Here is a 25,109-nt window from a genome sequence, read left to right as displayed (position 1 = left end):
TGAAAGAATTTCTGTCTTGCTGCTCTCCTAAATGTATGCTCTGCTTAATGAACCCCACCGCTGCATCAACAAAACCCACAAAACATGCAAGCATCCAGCTGAAGCGTTTGTGTGAATACATGCAGAAAAAGAAATATAAACGCACAATTATCAATACTTTTTTCTCTTGAAATAACAGTGAGTTGTAGCATCATCTCTGTAACTATGGCACAGTCAAGAAATCTTTCTGCTTCTTCTGTCCTCAAATTTTGAAAAGGTTTTGATTTGGCTAATTTTAGGGGCAAAGCAGAGGAGGCTTAGTGCAAAAGGTACTTGGCATTGAAAACAAGCACAGAACCCAGATCCCTATCCATCTGAAACTGATGAAGAAAATCTTGCTGGCAATAAAATATGGTCGGGCCTTTTCTCTTAGGAGCAAATAAACTGATCTTAGTTATAACTGTCCAAGAAATCTCACCTTGGTAATATTTTGCTGCATGTACATCAACAGAACATTTGCATTTTCCTTTAGTCTTAGGAATGACCTAGCAATCTGAACTAATGATTTGTGTATCTGGTGAAGTGTTTGTAGCCATCAGTCATCATTCGTGTTTTTCAGTCAGCAGTTTCAGCCTGTTACTGTCTCTACACTAGTGAATCAGCTCTAAACTTTCACATTAGTGCATTTAATTTCTTTTCAACAGTGTTAAAGTCTACAGGATAAAATGGAGACTGAGGCAATCATAGAGGAAATGTCTTTTAGGACAGATGGTAACGAAGAGAGGATGGAGTGGGCTGCTGTTGTGGGCCTGGGGGCTCTTTAGTTTATAGAAAAAGGTGAGAAACAAATGAAGAAGGCTAGCATCACTAATAATCAAATGGGTGAGCAAGTAAAAATGAGAGAGTATCATTTTATGGCCAGTCAACGTCACATTAATTCTCACTGAATATCAGTAAACAGTACTGTAGAGATGGATCATCATTGTCAGTCTGCAGTGGTGCTGTTAAACAAAACATTTGCAATGTAAACGGAAGATGTTCCAGGACACTGTCAACGCACTTGACCCCGGACAATTATATTTAACTTTTTGGTCTGCATGAATTTTGTCCATATGGCTATGCTCTGCCACTGTATGAGCTCATAATTGAGAATCATGAGTTTTAGGTAAAACCTGGGGGAGAACAGGAGACTCCTCCTTAACCTGGCTGAGCATTTCTAGTCTACTTCAGGGCAAACAGTCAAATCACTGGTGAGGGTGCACCTGAAATTCAGGTCCCTTTTCATTGCCTCTTAGCTTTTGGTCTCCGCCAGGAGCTGATGGATGCCTAGTAGCCATGTAAATGCTGTATCCCCACATCCTTCCTTCTAAAGTAACCCATCTGTGAAAGGGAGAAGTGCTCCTGGAGGCAGGAGTCTGTCTCAGCTTGGAGGCAGAAAGCATCGGACAATGTTGTTCTGCTTGCAGCTCTCCCGAGTTGAGTGATACCTGTGCGAGTGGTGATTTGTGACAGGGAGAAGCCATTTTCCAGTCAGGGACCGGTCTCTGCAAGATGGTAGAAAATCAACAGCTGAGAGCAGTGGTTGCCCACTGCCTCCTAGTTGAGGCTGGAGTCAAGGACAAGTGTTCCACCTCCATCCAGTGTCACCCATGGTTTGTGGGTGTCTGATGCTCTCCCAGGTGTGGAGCTTACAGCCCTGGGAGGTACTCACACCCTGTTGCTGGGGGGGTATGAGTTATTGAATACTGAGGTAATTTAAATGCTTCATTCGGTATTTGGTGAATAATTGAAGCATCTTCAAAGCTAAACCATAGCTCTCCTACCATGATGTTCTTTGTATTAGTTTAGACTTTAACTGACAGATTTGGTTTTAGTTGAGGTTTTTCAGGGAAAACACGCCAGTTTGGTGTTAACTGTTTCTGTTTAACTCTTTGAAGCTACATGCTATTTCTCAGCCGGTTAGCTGGTTAGCCCCACGTACTAAGGGTGATGTGAGCATAAGCTGCTGTTTCATAGTCTCTTCCCAAGCACCACCAGGAATTTGTTAGGCAGTTCCCGAGCTGGGTGGGGTTTTCTTGCTCCTGCTTGGTTCCCCCCACTTTTGAAGAAAGAAAAGGAGTTTGTTTGCTTTTTACAGTCTGTTGAAATCTCAAGAGGCAGAGAACAGGAAAAACAATCACTGGTGACCCAATGTGTAAACCAGATGCTTCCCTGAATACCTTTCAGAGAATTTCATGAAGGCACCAGTTGGAATGCTGCTGACGGTCTTAATGGTCTTTAACCTGTTTTCTACTTCTATGGCCTACATTTGTACTTCCCAGTTCAAACCAGTTTTGTTGATTTGTCGTCTTGGCACTTTTCATGAAGATCAGTGCAGAGAAGTCATTCTTTTATCGATCGTTATTTGTTCTCTCTTTCTAACAAATAGACTACCCTTAGACAACTGGAGAGATATACAGCTAAGTGTTGTAGGAGGATAAGAAGATTCATGGTACATTTTCTGCTTACCTTTCTGTGATACCCTAACTGATGTTTTTTCCCTGACAGGCTTTTACCATTCCTTTTCCCTTGAGCAGGCACCATTTTTTTTTCCTTCCCTATTTCTTTCCCCTCCTTACATATATATTTAAATTTCTGACTGTAGCTACAGCATTTCTTACTCAAGTATCACCTTTGCATTGGGATAATTTGTTGCTGTTTGTTTAAAACTTCTGGGTTTGTTTAGGTCTGGTCCCCTGTCGCTGCTGACTTCACAGGAACTGACATTTCTCACTTAAGTTTTTATCTGTATTGAACCATGTTCCCCACTGGTGTTAGGAGAGTGTGTCTATGCTTTCTTTACAAATGAGAAAAAAATGATATCATCATTATTTAAGGGTGCTGCTTCAAGAAAAGTAAATATTTTGCTTCGCTCTGCTTGATTAAATTCGATATCCATTCTCACTTATATAACAATTAGGCAATGTTGATTTGGGCTGATAAATAGGGATTGTACTCTGCATCAGAGGGGATTTAACTCTGCTGGTGTTTGAAGGGTTTTTGACACAGGCTGGAGAGTGTATAAAAGTTCTTTAGTGTGGAAGGTGCTGTATAATCTTAATTTAAGTCATCCCAGCTTTGCCTAGACATCTCAATGCCTTGGCTGCATTTTATAAATAGTCTTTTCCCAGAACTGCAGACAGTATTTTCTAAGAAATGTGAACTCGGGAGAAGTGAGTGAATTACTCAGCTTGGAATAAGGTCAGAAGTCTAACTCTTTAAATAATGCACATGCAACTTGAAGGAATATGTAATGCTACTCAATATTTAAGCTGACACATTGATATTCATCAAGTTTTCTGCAATATTTAAGCAACGTCTCTTCTATATTTCTGCTTTTCATTAATTACATGCCTTCACTTTGTTTCAGAGGTGCTTTTGAAGTTCATTTTGTTGATGTTGGTTTATAATCTGAAGGTTGTAATGCTTACCGAGTCTTCATTGACTTTGGAATTTCGGATATCAAACATTATTCTGGTCTCACAAAAATTTATATTTCTGATGTACCCAGATGAAAGTCTTCGGACGCCTTGGTTTCTGCTTGCCTATAGGACTATACGGCCCAGTGAGGCACAGGTATGGCATGGTTTAGTGAAACTGCTGTGTGGTCTGTGGATACAAACAAAGCCCTTTGACGTGCATGTGTACAAAGTGATATATAAATGCAAAAGAATCATCAAGCTCTTCACAAAGGGATCTGTGAAGATTAAACAATCTTTTCTGTTACCTAGCAAACTGCAGAGGGCTGTTTAACTTTATCACCTTGTCTCTAAGCAAAAAATATTTTAATAAGGAAAACAATATAGGTTCTATTGTGGTGACTACATTTCATGCACTCCTTTGGCAGAGATGTGCTGGAAAAGGTAGCTGTTAAGTGCATGGTGATGAGTGCATTTTAAACATCTGAATCCACAGATGCATATGGATCTGCATTTTGTCTGATGTACCTGGCATACTAAGATTAGCAGGATGGCTAAATAGCTTCTGTTTACACCTATGGAATTTAAAGCGTCTTTCTCAGAGGGGGGGAGAAAACGTAGTACTTTATTCTTGGCATGGTCAAAGCAACAAATGACACGTACTTCACAGGTTTTCACTAACTGAACCACAAATAGTTCGATATGCGCAGACACACGCACAGGAAGAACTGGTCTGTGTTGCTTTAGCTGTAGTTGAAAACTACTGTAAAATGTGCTGTTGTGAATGCACGCTTACAATGAGAGGCGAGATGGCAAGGGAAGAGATTTGCTGCAAAGGGTTTATTTGTGTGGGAAAATTGTGCCTATTCAGCCCCCGGTGCAGATTTGCAGAGCTCTGAGTTTTGAGCTGGGCCCTCCAAAGTAAGAGTCAGGAGGAGTAAAGAAAATGAGGAAAAAAAAAATTAATTCTTTTGTTCATGGTGTTGCTTATGCGTTTTGTCTAATGATTGTTTAGGGCACAGTGAGCAATTCCTGGTGCAGAGAGCAGGAGTGGGATCTCTGCGTCTCCCTGGGTAATGCTCTAGCCGCAGACTTGTTTTTTCTTGCATATTCACTCTCTGAATCTCATTTTCTTTTCTGCCTGGTGGCAGCCTGGTAACAGACAGCTGAAGCACTCCTCTGGGAGACAAGATATGTCGATCTCCTCAGCAAACAGCCTGACCTCTACCATTTTATAAGCAAAGAGTGACAGTGCTATTAATAGATCCCTCCTCCAGCCAGGTTTTCAAAGGAGTATAGCCTGATTGCTGTGCTTCGTGCTGAGCTTAGATATTATCAGCACATGGTAGGTGTATTGTGAGTACCAGGAATGAATTGGGCCCCTGAGGGGAGTTAAGTTCAGAACAGCTTCAGGGAGCTCTGCAAACTGTGCATGGGAGGAGGTGCCTGCTTCTGGGCTCCATCAACCAGCTGGGGACACAGCCCCCTCCCGCCCAGTAGCTGAGCTGTAGGCACTTAACTCTAGGCTGTTTTGACAATAACATATAGGTTCCTACCATCAGCAAAAAAGTTGGGGCCCTGGTTTGGACTGAGTGATTTAACCAGTCTTTTGGCTCTTTGGTCATCTGGAACCTCTCCTATTTCCATTGCGATCAAAGGTAGTTGAGTGGTAGTTTTGCATTTGACTGCAAACAGGTGGTGGGCAGGCTTTCTGTCTTTCCTAGATGCGGCTGGGAGAAAACTAAACACAGCAGTCCATCAGTAATGAAACTTTTTCTATTAAAAGGAAGTATTATGATTTAGATTAAAATTTCATTTGAAATAAATGAGTCTCTTTGAAAACATGAGCTTCCCTGGGAGAGTGAATTCAAAATGATTTGTTCAATATTCCCCAGTTATCTGCCCTTTGACGTGTGGACTTGACTGGGATCATTTTTGGTGTCGAATGCAAGGGAAGAAAAACACATTAAGCACTTTTCAGTTTTTTACTAAGAAACGGCACACTTAGTCTTTGCTGGGAAACATGCTAACAACTGGAAAATGAACCAAAATTCAGGTCATATTTGTAAAGCCGAGTGTTCTTGCATATGAATATTCTCATTAATACTTTGTAACCCAGATGGACTTAATTTCTCATTAAACATTTTTGTGGTAATTTAACAAGACTTGCCTGGAGCCAACATTAGCTTAAATATTTTAAAGGGTCTGCATTTGTCAAGGTCTCTCTAAACATCGCATTAAGCTGGTGAGGTGAGAGAATCTTAGAGAGTTTAAAAAGCTTTTCCAACAGCCCAGCAAAATAATTAGACCATGTAAAAAAATTGAGTTTCACAGTAAGAACAAGGCTTACCTCTCCTAATAGAAATTTTGCCAAGTGGTATTCCAAATACTTCTGGTTATTTTTTTTTATTTCAGGTGCAAATATGTGGGGCTCAGCCTTCAAAGTCTTGTTTACAGAAGACATTTCTGTGATTTAAACCAGATTTATTCATGTAGGACCCAGTCTCGCAAAGACTTACAGGTGTGCTTTACTTATGCGCTCTGCGTAGCTTCATGCAAGTCAGTGAAAGCTTCAACTGACAAAACAGGAATTGTAAGAGCTCACCCAGAAGTAAGAATTTGCAGAAATGGGCCTGAAATCTTTTTATTATGCAGTAGAGAAGAAGTTTGAAATCAATGGTCTAAGACCACAAAAAGAAAACACAGGGTTCAAAATAAATAAATTAAGGAAGCCCAACCCCAGTTCTAGATGGAATTCCCCTCTAGCTCTCACCCTATGTCCTACCACAGTTTTCATTTCAATCCAGTCTCTTTTGTGGTGACAGTCTTTGGGATAATTTAGAAGCAAATTCAATGATAACTTGGCTATTTAAGTTTATCCTCAAAATTGTTCAGGCTTACGTTGAGCGTTGATTTCACAAGTAAAGATGAAGAACTTTTTGTTGACTTAAAGGGTCAAATTCGCCAGGCATAACGCTGCCCAGATGAAACTTTGTGTACATGTCCACAAGTGGACACCATCACTGTACAGAACCTCAAGCGATTTCTGTTGTTGGGATGTAAGATGGAAGACTTTGTTATGGCTTTTTTAACTTTTACTGTGTTGACTATGTAACTGTCCAACTCAAAACAGTATGGTTAACTCTTGAATGCTTTGAAATTTAGAGAGGCATTGGAATTTTGAACATAAAATGTTCCCTGAAATAAAACACAAAAAGTTAATAAATTAACTGTATTTACAGGAAGTTTGCCATTACAAGCAAATAAACATTTTTAAAAAAATTTACATTTCACCTGGTTCTGGATGAGACATTCCAAGACCAATAGCTAAGGGGAAGGGAAGAAAAATCATGGATAGCATGCATCTTGCTATGTGGCCTTACTTCAGGAAGACATTTAAGCACATGTTGAAGAAAGCCCCTGGACAGAACAGCATTTAAACAGGTGCTTTACTTGCACTTACTTCAAGATTTACATATGTTTAAAATTACATGCATGTAGAAGTAAAAGCAGTGTATTGAGGCCTAAAGGAATAAAAGCCCTTCAGAGTGATTCTTAACTGGTTGCAAATGCTCCTCTTAGTGGTTTTCTAAAGTTATCAGAATAAAAACTTTATAATGTAGATGTCATTAAAAGAAAAGAAACAATATGTTTTCCAAGAGAATGATTGTCAGATCTGTTGATTGTTCTATAGATTACCACTTCAAGAAAACTAACAAAATGGTTATTGGATTTAAAAGTTATTCTCTGTAAGTAAATGTCACTTTCAAATACCTCAGCTATTATGTTTGTGTTTGCATTACTTTAGGGATTTAAATGGTACCATTTACATATTTCATCCGATTCTTTAATGTTCACTTAGTGAGTTAAAATTAAGATAAATTGTGTAAATGGAACAGCTTGCTGGCTGTAGATAAGCTGATTTAAGCTACTGTAAGTGGGACTAAAAGTTATCCAGAAGTTATTCTGGTTATTCAGAAGACACGTACACAGTTAGGCTTTGTTTGTGAAAGTAACATGTTTAATAGCATGTAAGTTTTAGTCTGAAATCAAAATAGAGTCTGTGGAATTGTGGTAAAGACTGACAGCATCTTTGCCTTGGGAGGGGAAGGCTAAGAATGTATGTTTAGTCGTGTCAGGTGTGTGTTCAAATAATTCTTACTATGTAACATTCTCGCAATATTTATTTGTATTTATGTGCCTCAGATGCTCCCCAGATGTTTTGAGATATTTAATCTACATGGACTTCTCTTCCCCCTTCTCTTCTCTCCACCTAATATGCACAACTTTTTCTTCTGACAATGTGAAGTGCCTTTCCTTGTCATTAAGAGAGGTCTAGCCAGTCTAGGAATGGTTGGCAAAGCCTGGCCTGTGGCAGTCATGAGTTCCTCTTTGACAGCCTGCCTGGAAATCTTCTCTATTCTTTCACCTTCAAATTTCACCTTTGAAGTTTTGGCAGGGATTGACTTTTGATCCCCTAGGTTGATGTTTTATTTTTAAATACTCACCTAGCCTGCATTTTTTGATACTAAGCATCTTCCACAGGTCTGATCTTCCTATCTGTAATTTTCATGGATCTTAAAAGGGACCAACGTTACCCATCCCTCTAAAATAACCTGGAAAGACACGACCAATTAGCATCCTCAAATATACTTGCCTTAGCATTCTTTTCTCTTTGCAAAATGCTTTGTTGCTTTCCTTCATGTATCCGTCTTTGGCTCATTGACCACCAAATAACTGTTGAGTTTTCTTTTTCTGTGAGTATGTGAATTAAGATAAAGTTGTTGCACATTGGCACCACGTTTTTCAGCTGAGTCTGTCTTCCTTGCACATCTACAGTAAATGTGTAATATGCTTATGAGCTGTTAAGAAATTCCGCTACAAGCGTGTTCCTTTGAGTTGTGTTAGTCTGCCATGAGGACCTATGATTACTTTTATGTGTTAATAGTCCCTGAAGTGGGGGTTTTGAGCTTCTCTGTGGATTTTCTGTGATTAGAGATGGAAATAGTCTTAAAAACTGCGTGGAAGCTTAAAATGAGATATTTATGTAATGCTATTCTGCATATGGCACAGCTGATCAGCATGCTCTACAGCAGCCTCTCCGTTTGTGTAAACCCTGAGTTTCTGATCGCAGTACAGAAGGACTGTAGGATAGATGGAAGATAGGCGGTAGTACTGGTAAGAAGGAAAAAAGTTGGGAAGCATGCAGCTATAGAAGACATCAAATTGTAGGAGCCATTGCCCCTTAATCTCTCTCTCTCCCTGCCTCCCTCCTTCCCTCCTCATGGATTTTGTTAGTGAACTGGAGGACAGAACAACTTTCCTAATGTACTCTAAGAGGCTCCTTTTCTTCCCCATCCCGCCGGCGGGGGAGTGAGCGAGGGCCTTAGCTGCTGGCCAGGTTTAAACAACAACAAATTGTTAGTTACAAAGAGTGTGTTGTGTCATAAACGATAATACAGAAGTAACACGTTTCTCCTATCTTCTGGCTTAATAATACTATTTGCTGGTTTAGTCTCCCTCACCCTTTAGTGTAAATGTAGCTTTCTGTAATCAAACGAGTACTTTTCTGTGTAAACGCACAGGGAAGGTATTGAGAAATTAGATTCTAAACTACCACGACACTCAAAAATAAGCAAAATGCATTTTGGTAATGACAAGGGCTCTTGCAGTCGTTTTTTCACGGGACAACTTTGGTTATATCAGGGAGCACCAAGTGGCTGGCACAGAGCCAGGATCTGGCCCTGGCTGCACGCTGTATGAGTGGCCTATTGCTTGTATGCAGGCCTGCCGACGTAAGGGCGTAAGCACAAGAACGCGACATGGATATGATGCGCGTGGGTGATGAGTTAGCAAATGTTTTTTTTCCTGATGTGTTCTGTAACGTAATAATGGATTTTTCACGATTTTTTCTGCATTAAAAAACCAGGAACATACAGGATTGCTCTTCGCGCCACTTGAGAGAAATGACTCAACATCCATCAATCCTTTACACCTACTTTAAAATTGCCAGCGGGAATGCCCTGACAAGGGAAGGCAAGACCACGCAGTCTGAGGGCGGTTAGTGCCCTTGTGACAAAAAATGGCAGCCAGCCTTTGTTCTGTTTTCTTGTGGTAGCTACCAGGGAAGGAGAGAGGTGTTGCTTTCTGCTTTGCATTTGTCCTCTGGGCAAGGAGGCAGACTCCACAGTACTGGAGGGAAAGCTCAAAGCGTTAGTAAAGATTATGTGACTCCTTTTTGCTTCTGTCTCTCTTCGCACAGGTCTTCACAAAGATAGCGCAAGTGAATTTTCAGTTGCACAGTTTCCATGGGCCTCACTAGGAACTAAAACTTCACTGACCTTGAACATTCACCAGAATCATGAGTTATTGCCGCTGAATTATCTAGCTGCTGTTGTTAAACACTAGAAATCAGAAAATAGCTTATTTTTCTCTGCACAGTAATCTGAAAGCCGTTCAGGCCAACCTAAACTGAGCTGCGACTGCAGATGAACAAGCTGGTGCTGCTGGGCCGTTCCTGGCAATGCCAGTGCCAGGAGAGGCTGCCTGTGCTGACAAGGTGGCTGGTGACTACACAACAGCTCTGTCTCGGTGCAGGGAAAGGGACTGTACGGAAACCCAGAGCTAATTCTGCAGTAAAAGCTACCGTCTGTGCTGTGGATTTAACCCAGGACCCTGTGAGCTCAGCAGAAAGGTTTCCTTAGGGCTTAGAGTAAGGTCCCTGTCGCAGAGACATGTCTATTCGGTGGTGTCTGGGTTACTTTTAAATGCTGTGTTTCAGTAAATGTGCGTCAGAGAGTGAGCTTTGCAGAGAGTGGCAGGGCCAGCAATGCCCTGTCTTGGGCTCCTCTGGGTGAAGCTCTGCAAAACAAGGTGCTGCCATGCTTGCAGGGCTGCAGGGGCACGGAGGTGCCGCTGTCAGGGTTGCGGTTTCTCAGCTGTGGAGTGGGGCTGCCAGCCCTCCTCCAGCCAGCCTGCGAGGGGAACTGGTAATGACAGTGGGCCCTGCCTAAAAAATAGAACAATCAGCCTTTAAAAAGGGAGAGGGGAAGGTGTTGGGAAAGTACGTCCTAAGAGGGGATGAGCTGCTTTGGTCTTTCATTTCTGTAGTCCTTTGCGTAGAAGGGATTTGTCTGAAGCAGCGGGGTCTGTGGCTCTGCTCTCTTCACCCTCCGTGCCAGAGCCCTGCAGGGGATCCCCCTGGTTACAGACTGCTAAGACGTACCTCTGCTATTAGACTGACTGACTGCAATTGCAAGTGTCTGTTATTGCCACACTCTTTCTTTATATATGATGAGAAAAGACTAGGCCCGAGAAAAACATAGGAAGGGGAGAGAGAAGAAAAACACAACATAAATAAAAACTATTGATCTTAATTTCTATTTATTTTCATATGCTTAGTAAAAAGCACACTTATACTGAAAATCATTATAAATGTAATCAGGTGTTCCCTGTAGCAGGTTGAAATAAAAAGGTGTATAGATGTTATGCTTAGAGAGAATTTGGAGCATTTGACAGTTGTTTTTTTAATGACTTTTCTGTTTACCTTTTAATTACTCTCATCACTTTATTTTACCCCGTTACTGTATTTTCTTACTTCCTAAGATTAGGAATAAAGTACGATGTTGATTTCCCTTTTAAATTTTTAAGCTAGTATTTATCTCTGAATGTAAAAACTGATAACCAGAGATAAAAACTTCACTGCAAAAAATTTCCTTTAATTATCTTAGCAAGTACGAATAGTCTCACATACGAGTACAGTGCGTCAGGCCAAAGGAACGATAGCTGAGGAGAACTGTCACCGGCAGTTCTCATATACCGCATATCCTCGCCGGTACCCGTGAGCTGGATGGTGACTCCGTTGCCTGATGAGCTTCTTCAGAGTGTTGACAGAAATATGTGACTTTTTCAGATAAAGGCTGGCCAGTGGCCATGCCTTACTCAGAAAATGCCAGGAGTAGATGTTGCTCTCTAGGCAGGAAGGAAGTGAAGTGACCCAGAATACAGTGTCAGCTTTCAGACATCCCATCGCTTCTGGTATTTTTACTGAACGAGCACTGCTTTCTGGACACTTACAAGCATCAGTTGAAGACTAAGGTTCTGACTCCTGGATTCAGTTTAAATACAGAACATAATAGCATGCAGGGTGCTTCATATAGGTTTTGGGGTTTTTTTTGGTACATGTGCTCTGAAAGTCATTGGGCAGACATGATCCTGAGAGTATAATACGAGAACCAAATAGGAAATATTTTCAGTTCATATAATTTTTAATGAATGATTTAAAAAGAAAGAAATTATAAGCTTTTAAAAATAAAACATGTTTCCATGTGTCTACATTTCAGACAAATGGAAAACATTCTATGGGTTATGACTATATATGACTTTATATAATGTTTTAAATTTTTTTACATTATAATTTAAATTCACATGAAGATTACATGTAATTTCTGTGTATATTAGTTGACTTACAACTACTGCAGTCTAAAAAGCATGAACATTCGTCTTTTGCAATTTTGAGAATATAGTTTATGCTATATATTTGCCTAATGCAGAGTTCCTGTGACCACAAATTTGTCTTTTTGCCAAATGGTATATGCACATATTTCATGAAGTGGTCTACTGCTTTGCAGAAACTAGGGCAAGCTCTATAAATAGAGAATGTCAGGTAATTATTCAAATTCTTTTTTTATGCCACAAAATAACAAATTTGTTCTGTAGTGGATGTTTTTATGAGATTTCTGTGAAATCTCTAATAGCATTTCTTATCTGTCATTTCACCTACAGGTACATTTATGTTCCGATGGGAGGATCTCAGTCCAGTCTGCTGGGAACGCTCTTTTCCACAGCCCTCACTTTTGCCTTTGTAAGCTATTGGCACGGAGGACAGAGTTATCTGTGGTACTGGGGCGCACTTAATTGGCTTGGAGTAATTGTGGAAAATGGCGTCAAGAGGATACTTTCTATTTCACCTATTCAAGATTTAATTGTAAGTTGAATGTCTCTTCATTTCATGTTCTTGTTTCCTGGCTCCGTGCTCATCTGAAGTTCATGGTTACTAGTTTGGTTTAATCTAGATTAAAAGTCACAGATAACTGATAAAAGAGTTAGCATTCCCTTGCCCATCCTCCAGTATTTGAGGGAAGCCATGTAACTAGAATTTTGCGAAGTATCAGGAAAGCAAACACTGAAATATGCATGGTCTTAAAAGCTTCCTCTGCAGTCCTAGAATAAGCAACTGATTGTCACATTGTATATGGCTGAACAGAAGCCAGTTTTAACATTTGTATTCTGATTTCACTCAGGATGGCCTTAAAATATTCATCTTCACTAAAATTAGGAGTGTATATATCTAACCATGTGTTTCCTGGACAAATGCATGTGTAGCAGCTGCTCGCATCTGGGAACAAGCTTAGGCTGGGAAATCTTATGCTACTGAAGAGCCAAGTAAAGAAAATATTATTTTGATTTGAAGACCTCCGATATTTTCACTTTACTTACACTTTCGACCTTCATGCTGTCATTTCCAAAGGACAAACTTGTCTTTGACGTGCAATCATGTGCAAAAAGCACTATTTTAATTTTGATGGTCATTTTAGTCTGCAGGTTTGCTCACTACTAAATCTCAAATCTTCTAATAACTGTTTGTAAGAATAAACAGTTCCTGTGCCTTGCTTCCATAGTAGTGATAAGTACACAGAATTCATACCCCTATATAATAATGTGGTGGTGGTGACTCACTCTGCAGCCTGATGAAGTCCTGACGCTCAAGTAATTATGCTTGTTCTCCATCCCACCCGTCTCAGTTTTCACTGTTGTGGCATTCCATGTGTGGCAACTGATACAGCTAAGTAATTTAGTAGCCAATAACAGCCAGTGCTACCTTATATTACCCAACTGTCCATCACGGCGAATTCAGTGACAGTCTCCAAGCAGCTTTTTTCCTTCCTAGAGAATGAGTTTATCAGATCCATTAATCATCTCTCTAGGGTGAAACTGAGCTTCACCAGCTGACCAGCTGCATACATTTGCCTCTGGACTGGAAGACAACAGTTTTTTAGGCCTCCAGCTGAATGAGGAAATCCAAGTGTAGGGGCTTTTTGTATTTGATGTCACTGTACTGGAAATTTTAAAAGAACTCTCAGGGAATTAAGGGCTTAAATATGGTAAAATAAGGACGTGGCGTTATGAAGGTGGGGTTGTATGTGTTGGATTAATTTCTAATACGTAGTTCTAATTATAGTTAACTGATGCTGGCAGTAGGGTTCTCTTTTGTATAAATTAACTCCCTGACAATGAACCAAGTGCATTTTACCCCTTTCCTCCCCTTCGTTTTCATCCAGTGTTTTTAAAGGCCTATCCAACGTCTTCCATGTCTCCCTTATTTTCCATTTCTGTTTGGAAACATGGCTGTAGGCCTTCCTTAGAAGACACTTTCATGTCTTTCCATGAAATATTTTGAAGCCAACATTTTTGATACAAATAGTTTTGGCATCTGAATTAGTGCATTAGACAGATCTTGCTGCATTTGGTTATGGCTGAGTCACGCTTTGCCTTGTGCCTTGAAGGCTTCTCTACAACAACATGAGCTACAGTCTTTGCAAACTACCCCTCATTGCTCTCTCCTCACTCTTATAACAAACTCCCTTTTTCTTCTTGAACGCTGCGACTGAGGAGCAGCTAAGTAGTTGGACTTTGACCCTTCCTTATCAAGGGGTGGAGTGATGTGACATTCTCTAAGAAATATCACTTACATTTAAAGTGAACTGCAAATTCCCTAATACCCCATATAAATTTCCTTTTTCCCCTTGTAATCTGGCTTTTGGAAACATTCCCATAATCCTGTCTCAGCGAGAGGTATGCTGCAAGCCCAGTCACCGTCGTGTTGAGAACCCTGTTCTGGGGAATGGTTTTTTCACTTATCCTTCATCTGACAAGCTGAAATCCTTTGCATTCTTGTGCTTCACTCACTTGCTGTGTTGGCTCTTGAAGGCTATTTTTGAAAAGGAAAGCTTATTTTTATCCCCAGAATAGCAGATGAGTTTCTGAAAAAAATACAAAGCACAGGTTTATGCTTTTTTTTAACCCATTCTGTTAACCAAACCTTCTCATATATTGTTATTAAAGTTGAGTTACATAATTCAGTTGAGCCGAAGGTGTTTAATTAGTAAAATATAAAAAATATCTTGAAGAATAAGTTGAATTTTAATTCTGCTCTGTTTTTAAAATTGAATTAATCACAAAGAATAACAAGAACTATATCAAAACTGCTTCCCTTTTTTCCCCACTATATTGTCTCAATTCTCTTACAAAAGAAAGATTTAGAAATCTAAATAAAGCACATTTGAGTCTTGTCCTTCACTGAATCCTTCTGCTGACTAAGTATATATATAAAAAGAATTGGACCCTATATTTATGCAGATTTTATGGTAGTTTAAATCTCAGCACTTGCAACCTAGTGCAGTATGGATAAATAACACTTTCGTAGCAGTCTGACAAGTTTTAAATGTCATCTCGGGCATATTGAGCTAGAATGAACAAAGAATCATGGGCATTATTTGTGAGAAGTAAAATCAGCATATAAACAAATATTTACTGAAAACAGTAAATTTCCTGACCTAGAAAATTGGATCTGAAACTTTTCATTTGTACTGGTTGCAAACCAGTGCCTGGCTTCCTCATTTCGGCTCTAAAAGAGCTGATGCTCCTTCTTAAGTACTTTTCAGCTTACACTGCTCTGAACTTCCATGTTTCAGTGAGTTGTGTTGTGAGAAGTTATTTATATATCTTTTTTTCCCTTAGAGATTACTTGTTAGATATCAGTAAATTAGAGCTGAGTTAAATAAAATTGTCTTTTCATTAAAGCATTGTACATAAAACAACAATAAATGCTATGCATCATAAGCTAGGGCGTATCTGGGAACATTATATTAAACTGGAGAAGTTTCATTGTGTTTTTATCTTTTTTAAAAATTTTTTTTCTTTTTCAGGAGATATTTAGGCCCGTACTGAGCAAAGTAGTGCTTTGTTTCACTGATTCTATATTGATTTCTTACAGATGAACAGAGACTCCAGTAGTACCTCGTTTGAAATCAGTGACAGACTTTGTATTGACTTGTAATAAATAATGTGTCAGATCTCTGAAAGAAAATGCTAATGGCTATCATTCTTCCAGTGATTTGATTTTTTTTCCTTCTTTTTCCTTAAGGAAAACAAGGTGTAGATCTATAAAAGAAATTAGATCTCGGTATAAAAATAGATTTAGAATGATTTAAACCTTAGAATACCTGACAACATCTTTAAATAAACGGATTGTTAAAAAAAAATATTTGAAAATCATCCAAAAGAAGATGTAGCAAAGGGGGTGAAGTTGGCAGATTGTTAAAATTAATGTTTTAATCTCAACTGAAGCAGCAACATTTATCTTCTTAGTTCTTTTGTAAAGTGAAAACATGTAATTCAGTCTAGTAAGAATTTTTTAAATTGAGACGTAAAGATCTGTCTTCTAAAAATCATGCTATGATGAATTTCTAGTTTAAGATCTTATTTCTAGCTTTATTTGGTAAGAAACTAAATACACTATAAGCAATTCAATTTGAGAAACCAACTAATTTTAAGCATGGCTTATTTTAAAGTAATTTGTACTCTCCTTGTAACTGTTCTGTTTTTTTAAAGTATAAAATACTTTGATTTCTACATTTTCATTTATAGCTGTAACGAGGTGCACTAATTAAGTCCATTTCAGTACGCTGTAATTGCCTTCCCAATCTCCCTTTGTAAAAGGGGAAATATTTTGTATGATGTCTAAGTTTTTGGTTAGTGTGTTAGATTAGATTTGGTTAGTGTGTTAGATCTTTTTTTTTTTTCCCCCCAGAAGAATGAACTCCATACATTTGTCTCTATAGTTAAAATATCACCATTGTTTTGGGTACCAGAGATCTGGTCAATGACAATTGGCATCCTCATTTTCACAGAGAACAATTTCAGATATCTTTCAAAAAGTTGTGTGTGGTGAGGGGTTTTTGTCTGTTTTTTTCTCTGCTTAATTTTGTTTGCCCTGTTTCCTCTGCTAGGTGCATTAAAATTTCTACAGTTATTCATAATAAGTTATGCATTATGCAATGATCCTGTAGACAGCTGGTGTGGAGCATGGAAAGGTGCTGACTGGTGAGCCTGACCTCTGGGCTGTGGTTCAACAGGGAATTAAGCTGATCTAACAGCTCACTGCTGTTGAATGGGGGAATCAGCTATCTGTCGTTGCTAGATGATTTGTCTCATGGAGAGGAATCTGTAAAGCACCCAAAGCAGTACAATGTAAGAGACAAAAGCCAAGGGAAGGAAGTGGAAGAGCTCAACTACTTGGAACCTCGCCCTTGCAAACGTACCTAAGAGTACGGGGTAGTAGGCTGAGCCTGTGTATTTAAGTCAGTGGGACAAAGAAACCAATTGGGTTCTGCTGCAGTAATTACCTAGCCCTGTGTTAGGGCCTAAATTCAGCCTAGCCAAGGTAAAGTCTCCTGTGAATTTCACAGCCGTGTCCTATATACATTGAGCAAATGTATAACTATCTCCCTTAATGACAGAATTTCTTTTTGCAAGTATAACTCTAAACTGCTGTGAGATGACTGTAAAGCTTCCTTCTGCAGCTGACTGAGGCAAGATCTGACCAAACATTAGGAACTCATTCAAGGGAAGTATGTTTGTTGACCCCCTTGCAAGATTAGATCTTTAATAAGATCTCAGTAATAAATAAAGCTCTTTCTCAGCTGTTCTTCAGCACACACTAGACTTTGATCTTTATTTTGCTGCATTTGGTGGAAAGAGTATTTATATCACTGGTTTACTAATGTCAAGCCTGTTAGGCCTTTTTTACTAATAGTTTTGTGTAATTCATACATACTTTTATTGCAACGTGGTGATTCAATTAAGTGGCAGGCATTGCCAATGATACTTTCTACATAACCTTTCTATGTGCTCGCTGTAGACGTCTGTTGGGTTTGTCACTTCACTCTCTGAGAATCTGTAAGAATGTAAGGTGGGGTAGTTGTACAAAGTCCCTTAATCAGACTCTTATTCTCTAGTACAGAATTGGTTTTTGAGATATAGGCATCACCCATAATGTCAAAACCCAGACCAATGGATGGGGCTTGCCCCACACCCCCCACCCCAACCTTAAGTTCAGCCATATCATTGCTCTAACCAGAGATCTGTACTATCCAAAGTAGATGTACTCTGACTCAGAATCAATGGAAACTCCTTTCCCTAGATGTGAACATTAGCCAGGGCAGACTTGTGACAACTGGTCGTTCAGTATGGTACCTGGAAGCAGCAAGCTGAGTTATTGAGGTGCTATTTTGTACTGAGCTGCTGAATGACCATCAAAGGTGAATATGGGCTGGCTGATGCATCCTAGGTTTTTTCCACTGACTTTTAGCTTTGCCAACAATAATTGTGAGTCCAGTAATTCTTACCACGTTTCTGCTTTTGCTTGATTTTATTTTTTCTCTCTTCTCCACCCTCTTGTTGTAAGGGTTCTTTTGACTTCACAGAAGTGGATCCCAAAACATTTTGAGAGCCCTGCTAAAAATGCACACACACCGACACACGCTTGCACTCTAAGTCTGGTTTTCTTTACTGCGGGAACTTCTTGCCTCAGACTCAGTTACAAAGACTGAAAATCTGCTAGGGGCTGTTTTGTGTGAGGAACAAGCATATGCGATACAATACAGGCTTTTATATGGTGAATGACAAAAGTGGCTGCAGTAAGATTTCAGAGATAACATTCTATCATTTTCTACCTTTTGAGTACAAGCATCCATTTTTTTTTTTGCAGATCTGTGCAAGAAATATTATTTTTGATGCTAGCAGTGGAGAAACTGTTGTGATTTTCCATTTGTCGTTAACCAGATGATTGCTGCTCTGCTTCAGACCGCAATGTCAGCTGGGAAGCCCCTTGTGTAGCTGCTCAGTTGTCATAACAAAAAATTGTTTCTCCCACCTACCAGCATTATGTACTTCCTCTTCTGTTTTGGAGGCATCAGGCAGTGTTCTTGCGCTCAGGCCATAATGCAGTTTGAAAAGCAAGTAAATCATGCTACGGGGTGAAAACAAGGCCGAATGATGCTGGTTGTGCGCTTCTTTGTTGCTGTTAGATGAATACAGCATCCCTCTGTTGTTCACCTCAAAAATTAGTCCAGACAATAGATGTCAGCAGCTACAGAAATACAAGTTGAAGTACTGAGGAGCGGTCGCACTCTTGTCTTTCTGCTGTGCCTTGAGCTACAGAAACTTGCCACAGGAAAAGCAAGGTCTGTATTTGCTGAGAGTGTTTATCAGATGTCTCCATGGGGATTATTACTGTGTATTATTTATTTGTTAACAGTTTCACAGTGGCAGCGTGGGAGGGCCATAAGGGCAGGACCAAAATGCAGCACTAATGATCGGTGAAGTTAGATTCTTTCCCAATTTGATTACAATTTAAAAGGTAAAAACATTAAAATGTGCATGAGGGAACTGAGAGAACCAGAATAGGCAGAATGGGAACTAGAAGGATAAAAATAAGGATGTCAAGGACCTGGACACAGAGGAGAGTGCATGGCTCTCTTGACCTGTCCTCCTTGGCGAGAGCTGAGACACATTTATAGGAGTATGTACACTGCCATTACTTGGTTAAATTCCCTGCTTTAAACATAAAACAGAAAAGAGGATGGTGCATTTCAATGCTGTTCATTTTGCACTTTTCACAAGTTGCCACTTTAAAAAAAAAATTGGGGGGGGGCAGGTTCTTTGAGGGTGAAGAGTAAGTGAGGAGCAAGTACAGAAATTTACTTCTGTGTATGTCAAACTTTCACACATGCATCTCTAAGTGTAGTGCATACATACGAGCTGGTAGGAGGCTTTCTTCAAACAGAAGGGGGGGTTGGCTGTTTGCTGAGAGATGCTATAAATGTAGATCTTCTGGAAAATCTAAAAATGAACTGGTGCTAGTGCAAGACAGCGTTTTGTTGAGTGAATGTTTGGTAAGACATCAATAGAGAAGATGAGTATCTTCTCCAATACTATATATAGCATTTATTCCTAAATTCAGAAACAAGTTCTATTTGTGAAAATAGATCTTAACTGACAGCTGCTTGATGTTAATTGTGTGGTCCTCTTTTTATAGGAGTGATGTAGGGAATTACAGGTCATTTGCATCATCCTGTCTCTTGGAAAAATCTTGTCAGTTCCCGCCCTCACGTGTGAACCTTCCAGGAGCTAATTTTTACCTTAGCTTTGAAAGGAAAGCATATACCTTGAAAAGAAACAGGAGATGACCTCAGGCCACAGTTCAGCTTGGGGAGAAAGGAGGGAACAACTGCAAGCAAAATAAAATGCCAGAAAAGTAAAGCAAAGTAAAATAAAGGGGACTGGTTCTGGGTTAGAGCTAGATGAAGAACGGAGCAAACAGGAATGATTGCCATGATTACTGAAGGGTGCAATATATGTTGATGGCAAATTAAATTTATTCTTCCATTTGGTGTTGCAGTTGTTGATGGATAAGATCCGGTAGCACATCTCGTTCACTTTCTGCTTGCAGGCCTGTTCCTTATCTTGTTACTGTTATAGCTCTGGGGATTCCACAGTTTCTTTTGGATTATTTCATAAATGGGTATTTTGCATGTGCATTCAACCAGAATTATTTATTTTTGTTGCTTTTTTGTTCTGTGGTACAGTCTCTACTCTTATTCTATTCAACGTCTGTCCCTCAGCTTTAGAGTGCAGGAGTAGGTATTATATTGACCTGTCAGCCTCTCATCAGCTGCTTTTCCCTTGCTCCTGCTGCTCTTCGAGCCTAACTTCTACCAACATTAGTGAGCACATGTAGCCCCTCCCTTCATTTCTGCAGTCTCCCAAACACACTTTTGTCGCTGTTACCCATTGACAATGTGTATTAACAAACATTTTTAGAAGTTGGCCCACTGCTTGGACCCAACCCATCTTCATTTCTACTGCTCACTTTAAAAATTAAATAAATTGACATTCTGTTTGGCAGAGCTTTGTCACAATTTTCAGCCTTTCCTCCATCCCATCTGCTCTCGCAGCTGCTCAGTCACACCCTGCCCTCCATTTTCGGTGTGCCTAACTGCAGATAGATAAAATAGCCGGTAACTGTTAGTCAGGATGTGTCGCTTCCCTTCCCACCGTCCCATCTGCTCCTCGCTTTCTTTCAGCTTTTTACCCGTGCTCTTGTTTTTATGCTGTCCCGTTATTTTTGGCAAATGGCTGCATTGCGGATGACCCAGATTCGAGGGATGCATTGAGGTGTTCACTCTTGTGGTAATGGGGTGATTACCAGGGTTCAGGGATAGACATTGAAGAGTTGGCCTGTCATTTATCTAAGAACATTTTCTAAAACAAAGCACTTAGAAGCACTTTTAAGACTGACTGGGTGGTCTCTGTTGCTTTAGTAGAGAAGTAAAGAAATTTGGGCCTTACTCTTCAGTTGTGATGCAATGGGGGGTGAAAACCAAAGTTCAGATCCTTAAATTGCACTGGTAAAAGGAACCCCAGCAAGTGATTTGAGTTTTTTTCCAAGCATTTTCCTGATACACATAATGACACCACTTGTGCTCCTCCTGTACTGCAGCATCTTTACCGACAAACAGTTTACCCATCAGTCCCCTTCCTGGAAAACTCCTTGCAAACCCTATATAACAGACCACTGCAAAGAATATTTCATTTAGCTTTTGTGACGTAAAGATGAGTCAACATTACGTTAGCTTTTAAGCATTGTTTCTCTAGTAAAAACCTTCAGGAAATTGAAGGGATGGAGGTTTAATAACCGTGGGAAGCACACTTACTCCCCTCTAGTACACTAGGAGAGGCAGTGAAAGATAATGCAGGACTAGGTGTTATAGTCATGGTAGTTAATTTGCTTGATTTCTTCAATGCAACAAATAGTGCAGTTTGTGTATCTTCAAAATTATTATGGATAAGTTGGCTGATAGGTTTAAGTGGGAGAGGATGAAATCTGTAGAACAGATAGTAATTAAATATTATATGTTTAAAAAAAGACAACTCTTCTAAAATTGTACTAGATTATTTTGACCCTTTAAAAACCAAAGGCAGGTGAAAATAGAATAATGTAATCTGTAGTGTTGCAGTTTGTGGTATCAAGCACATGTTTCATGTCACTCTGGCCATAGTATCTGACAGTCTTATTCCACGGTGCATACGTTCCCATAAGAAATATTCAACTGGTACTCCAATTTTACCATACGCTCTTATTTTGTGATGTGCTTGGATTATCAAGTCTCTGGAAGGGTAGTTCAAAAAGAAATAAATATTGCGAATCTCTGTTTTACTCCATGAAGATGGACGCTTGTTTAAATTGCAGCAAATTTAATTCCCTTACATGGGACTTGTTAAAGTATTTTTAGTATGAGCAAGCTTGATAACGTCACTGGCTTTATGTAGAAGTTTTCTTTAATCTGTCCCAGAGCAGCTATATAAATGAGATGCGTTGCGAATGCAGCATGCATAGATATTTTCCATCTTCTGAGCACTTGCCAAGAAGTTACCAGCTAATGTCTGTCAGGGGAGGCTTCTTGCCATACATCACGCTGTCATCAGGCTGGGTTTGCAGTGTGGTGGAAGACGTGCAGCCCAGTTCCCGAGCCCTCCCTGAAACAGCGTGATGCATGTGACCTGCTCCCAGAACAAGCTACTGCAAATGGATTCAGCAGCCCTCTGAATAACGAGTGTTTGGGACATGCCAAATCACCATGGTGCGACCACTGTTCCTAGAAAAAGTTTAACAATAGTTGCTGTACGAAGATGTAGGATTGGGTCCCTGATAAAATGGTGGGGAATATACTTCTGTAAAAGAGGACTTCAGCGTGATATTTTTGTATAGGACTGCCTAGTTTTGAACTGCTGTACAAAATTTGGTCTTGGGTGTCTCCTCAACTTCCACGTGGGAGTGTGGATGACTTATTCTGGTCAGTATTCCCCAAAGTATTTTCTGTTGTTGGCTAGCTAGAAGATGTAAATACATTTAGGAAAAACACTTCTGGACCCTCAATTTCATCTCTCCATGCCATTCAGTACTATCGTTGTACGCAGTCCTGTAAGTCAGTGAAAATGCAAATTTATTGTTGATTAGCTCTAATTCACCTTAAGAGAGAAGCTCTTTTAAATGATGCTTTGCTGTCTGAAGCCACTTCTGCCTTGCTTGTTTGTTTTGCACTCATAGTGGTGTAATTCCTTGCAAAGCAAATGGAATGAGCATTTTCTCTCGCATCCTCTCTGACTTCAAAATTCCACCATGTCCTTTAACTTGACTCTTAATTCTAACCTAAATGATCTATTCTGGTGTGTGTTGTCCTTCATAAGCTATCTTTCTCAAGAAGCAACCATTATATAAGCTTCCTATTTCTGGCTTGGTTTTCACTTAGAGGCTAAATGTGACATGCATGTGTAGCTGGAAACGGATTTAGGAATGGGAATGTTTGGACCGTGCAAATCCTCTTCACGCCTGTCTTCTTCCACCCTTCTCAAACACATACACAGATTCACTTTTCAAGGTACCCCACTACGTGATGGTATCATTTATTTTTGTAAGGTGACTGAGAAGGCCCAGTTGAGAGAGATCTGATGGTAGCCAATTTTACTAGACCCAACAATGTGCAGAGAGAGTTTTTTCCCAACATCTGGCAAAAATGGCTGAGGCTGATCTTCATTTACAGCAGGAATTGGATTGGAATAAAAACCCAAACTCCATTCAGTTCCAGGAAAGGTGGCCTGAGCCAACCTTTGTAAGTCACCTCCTATGTCATGCCACATGCCTTTGGACTGAGTATCTTGACAATATGTCTGTTTTTTTTGTGTAGTTTAAATGCTGCAGTCCATTTATTTCACAGTGTGTGGGGAGGTGTGGGTGATTACTACAAGAAAAGTATGATGAAGTATTGATGTGAGACTACAAGTAAGATGGAGCATTGAGGAAGGATGCAAATATAAGGGTTTCAGCCAGGCAGCCATGGCTTCATTGTCATTTTAACACTAGGTGCTCTTTCGCTGCTCTGTCTTCTGGACGTATTTCCAGCAGGAAAAGAGGAGAGAGAAAGACACGGCAGTAAAATGCAGAGAAACACCACAAATCCATAGTAGCTACTTGTATTGTTGCAATGCAACATATTGTTAAAAGCATTAAATAGCATAACAAAGAGTTGTGGGCGTGGAGGTTTTTTAATTTTGTCTGCTTTGATGAAAACAACTTGCTGTATATTCACAAAAATCCATATGCTGGTAGATATTTAAATCACAAATATTATTATGGATTACCTAGACCAGCCTCATTCTTTTTCATGGGTAAATTAATGCTTCCAGTGTATTAATTTGAGCACAATAGCTGTTCAGGTACTTTCATAGTTAGCTTTTTCTAGATGATATGAGATGTTTATAGAACATTTTCTGCCTTCGTTGCAGCTGAGTAAAAGCTTCATTGACATCAAAGACTCTCAGGAAAACATGTACTGCTTTTTGGATCAATGCCTAGCAAAGTTAATGGAAATTAGCTACAGCAAAACCCAGAAAGGGTTCAGTGTTTGTCTAAACTGTTTCTGTCTTAAACTACTACCTTATACCTTATAAATGACCAAAGGCTTTTATGGTCTGTACTACAGTTAACTTGTATTGTTTAACATATAACACTTTTGTAGAGGGTGATGTATTATATGTGACAGTTTTATTTATTTTTTTAGTAACTATATTCATTTTTTTTAAAAAAGTGGCAGAGCTTTCATAGCTGTTCATGTTGTTTGTCTTAGTTGTACTGCGTTGGGTTGTAAAACAGGCAGACCTCACAAACTTTCCGGGTCTAATGAGTGCCCTGGTGGAAAATGCAGTCTAACACCGGCTGTCTGCTGGGTTGTCCATCTCTAACTCTTTCTACAGCTTTACCAGAAGATTCCTTTTTTTTCCCTGTTCCTAATTAAAACTGTTTCTCTATTGAGTTGACAAATAAGTTTGATAGACAAAGGGAGAGTGAAAGGTAGATCTGATGATAGACTACGCTCTATTGATAAGCTACAGCTCAGTCAGAATTAGTTAGTTTGGTGTAAGAAGAGGGTAAGTTTGGTGACTCTCAACACAAAAGTTCAAGCTAGCACGATCATAACTGCTCCTTATTTAAACTGGGTTGTTAACATGGGTTTAATAGCAAGATTTCTAACGTTTTCTCTGCGTGCATACCCTTATGCATTCTGGAAAGGCATACATTTTTCATATATGGCACCATGCATTCATACTGTGCATTTCAGGAGGAGGTAAACTTAAGATATCCTCTACCTGTGTGTGACCTGAAGGAGAATGTTTTGGAAGTCCTTGGGTAGCTTTGGAGATGCAAAGTACTAGAAAGGGAAAAAGTTGTTTCACTAAGTAACTGTCGGTGTCTGTGAATATTTGTATAATTATCTTATATTCTCTACCTGTCTCCTTTGATGCCCTAGTTTTCATCCAGAATTTTCAGAGAAAATCTGTCTGTTTTCATACATGAATGTTTTTCATAGTGTTGTATGGAAGATTGGCTATTGCTGTGTTGTGCATACAGCCTGATACAGAGTACTTTTCCTTGAAGCTTATCTATCCCCATTTTTGTGCTGACTCAGACTGACTCATACACTAGATATAGTT

At 39.6% G+C, this 25,109-nt stretch overlaps 1 protein-coding gene across 1 annotated transcript in view; it reads left to right on the top strand.

Annotated features, from left to right (window-relative positions):
* The window catches only part of HHAT (hedgehog acyltransferase), a 161,616-nt gene that overhangs the window by 67,773 nt on the left and 68,734 nt on the right, over positions 1-25,109 (top strand). Inside the window, exon 10 of the mRNA XM_087775192.1 lies at positions 12,222-12,423. Within this exon, the coding sequence (XP_087631318.1) occupies positions 12,222-12,423 (202 nt within the window). The remainder of the gene's footprint in view (positions 1-12,221; positions 12,424-25,109) is intronic.

The sequence above is a fragment of the Nipponia nippon genome, unplaced genomic scaffold (genome assembly GCF_047370975.1).
Source record: "Nipponia nippon isolate SJK-2023a ecotype South Korea unplaced genomic scaffold, ASM4737097v1 scaffold_4, whole genome shotgun sequence".
NCBI lineage: Eukaryota > Metazoa > Chordata > Aves > Pelecaniformes > Threskiornithidae > Nipponia > Nipponia nippon.
The sequence above is the reverse complement of the archived record's forward strand: the minus strand, read 5'-3'. Positions and strand labels throughout refer to the sequence as shown.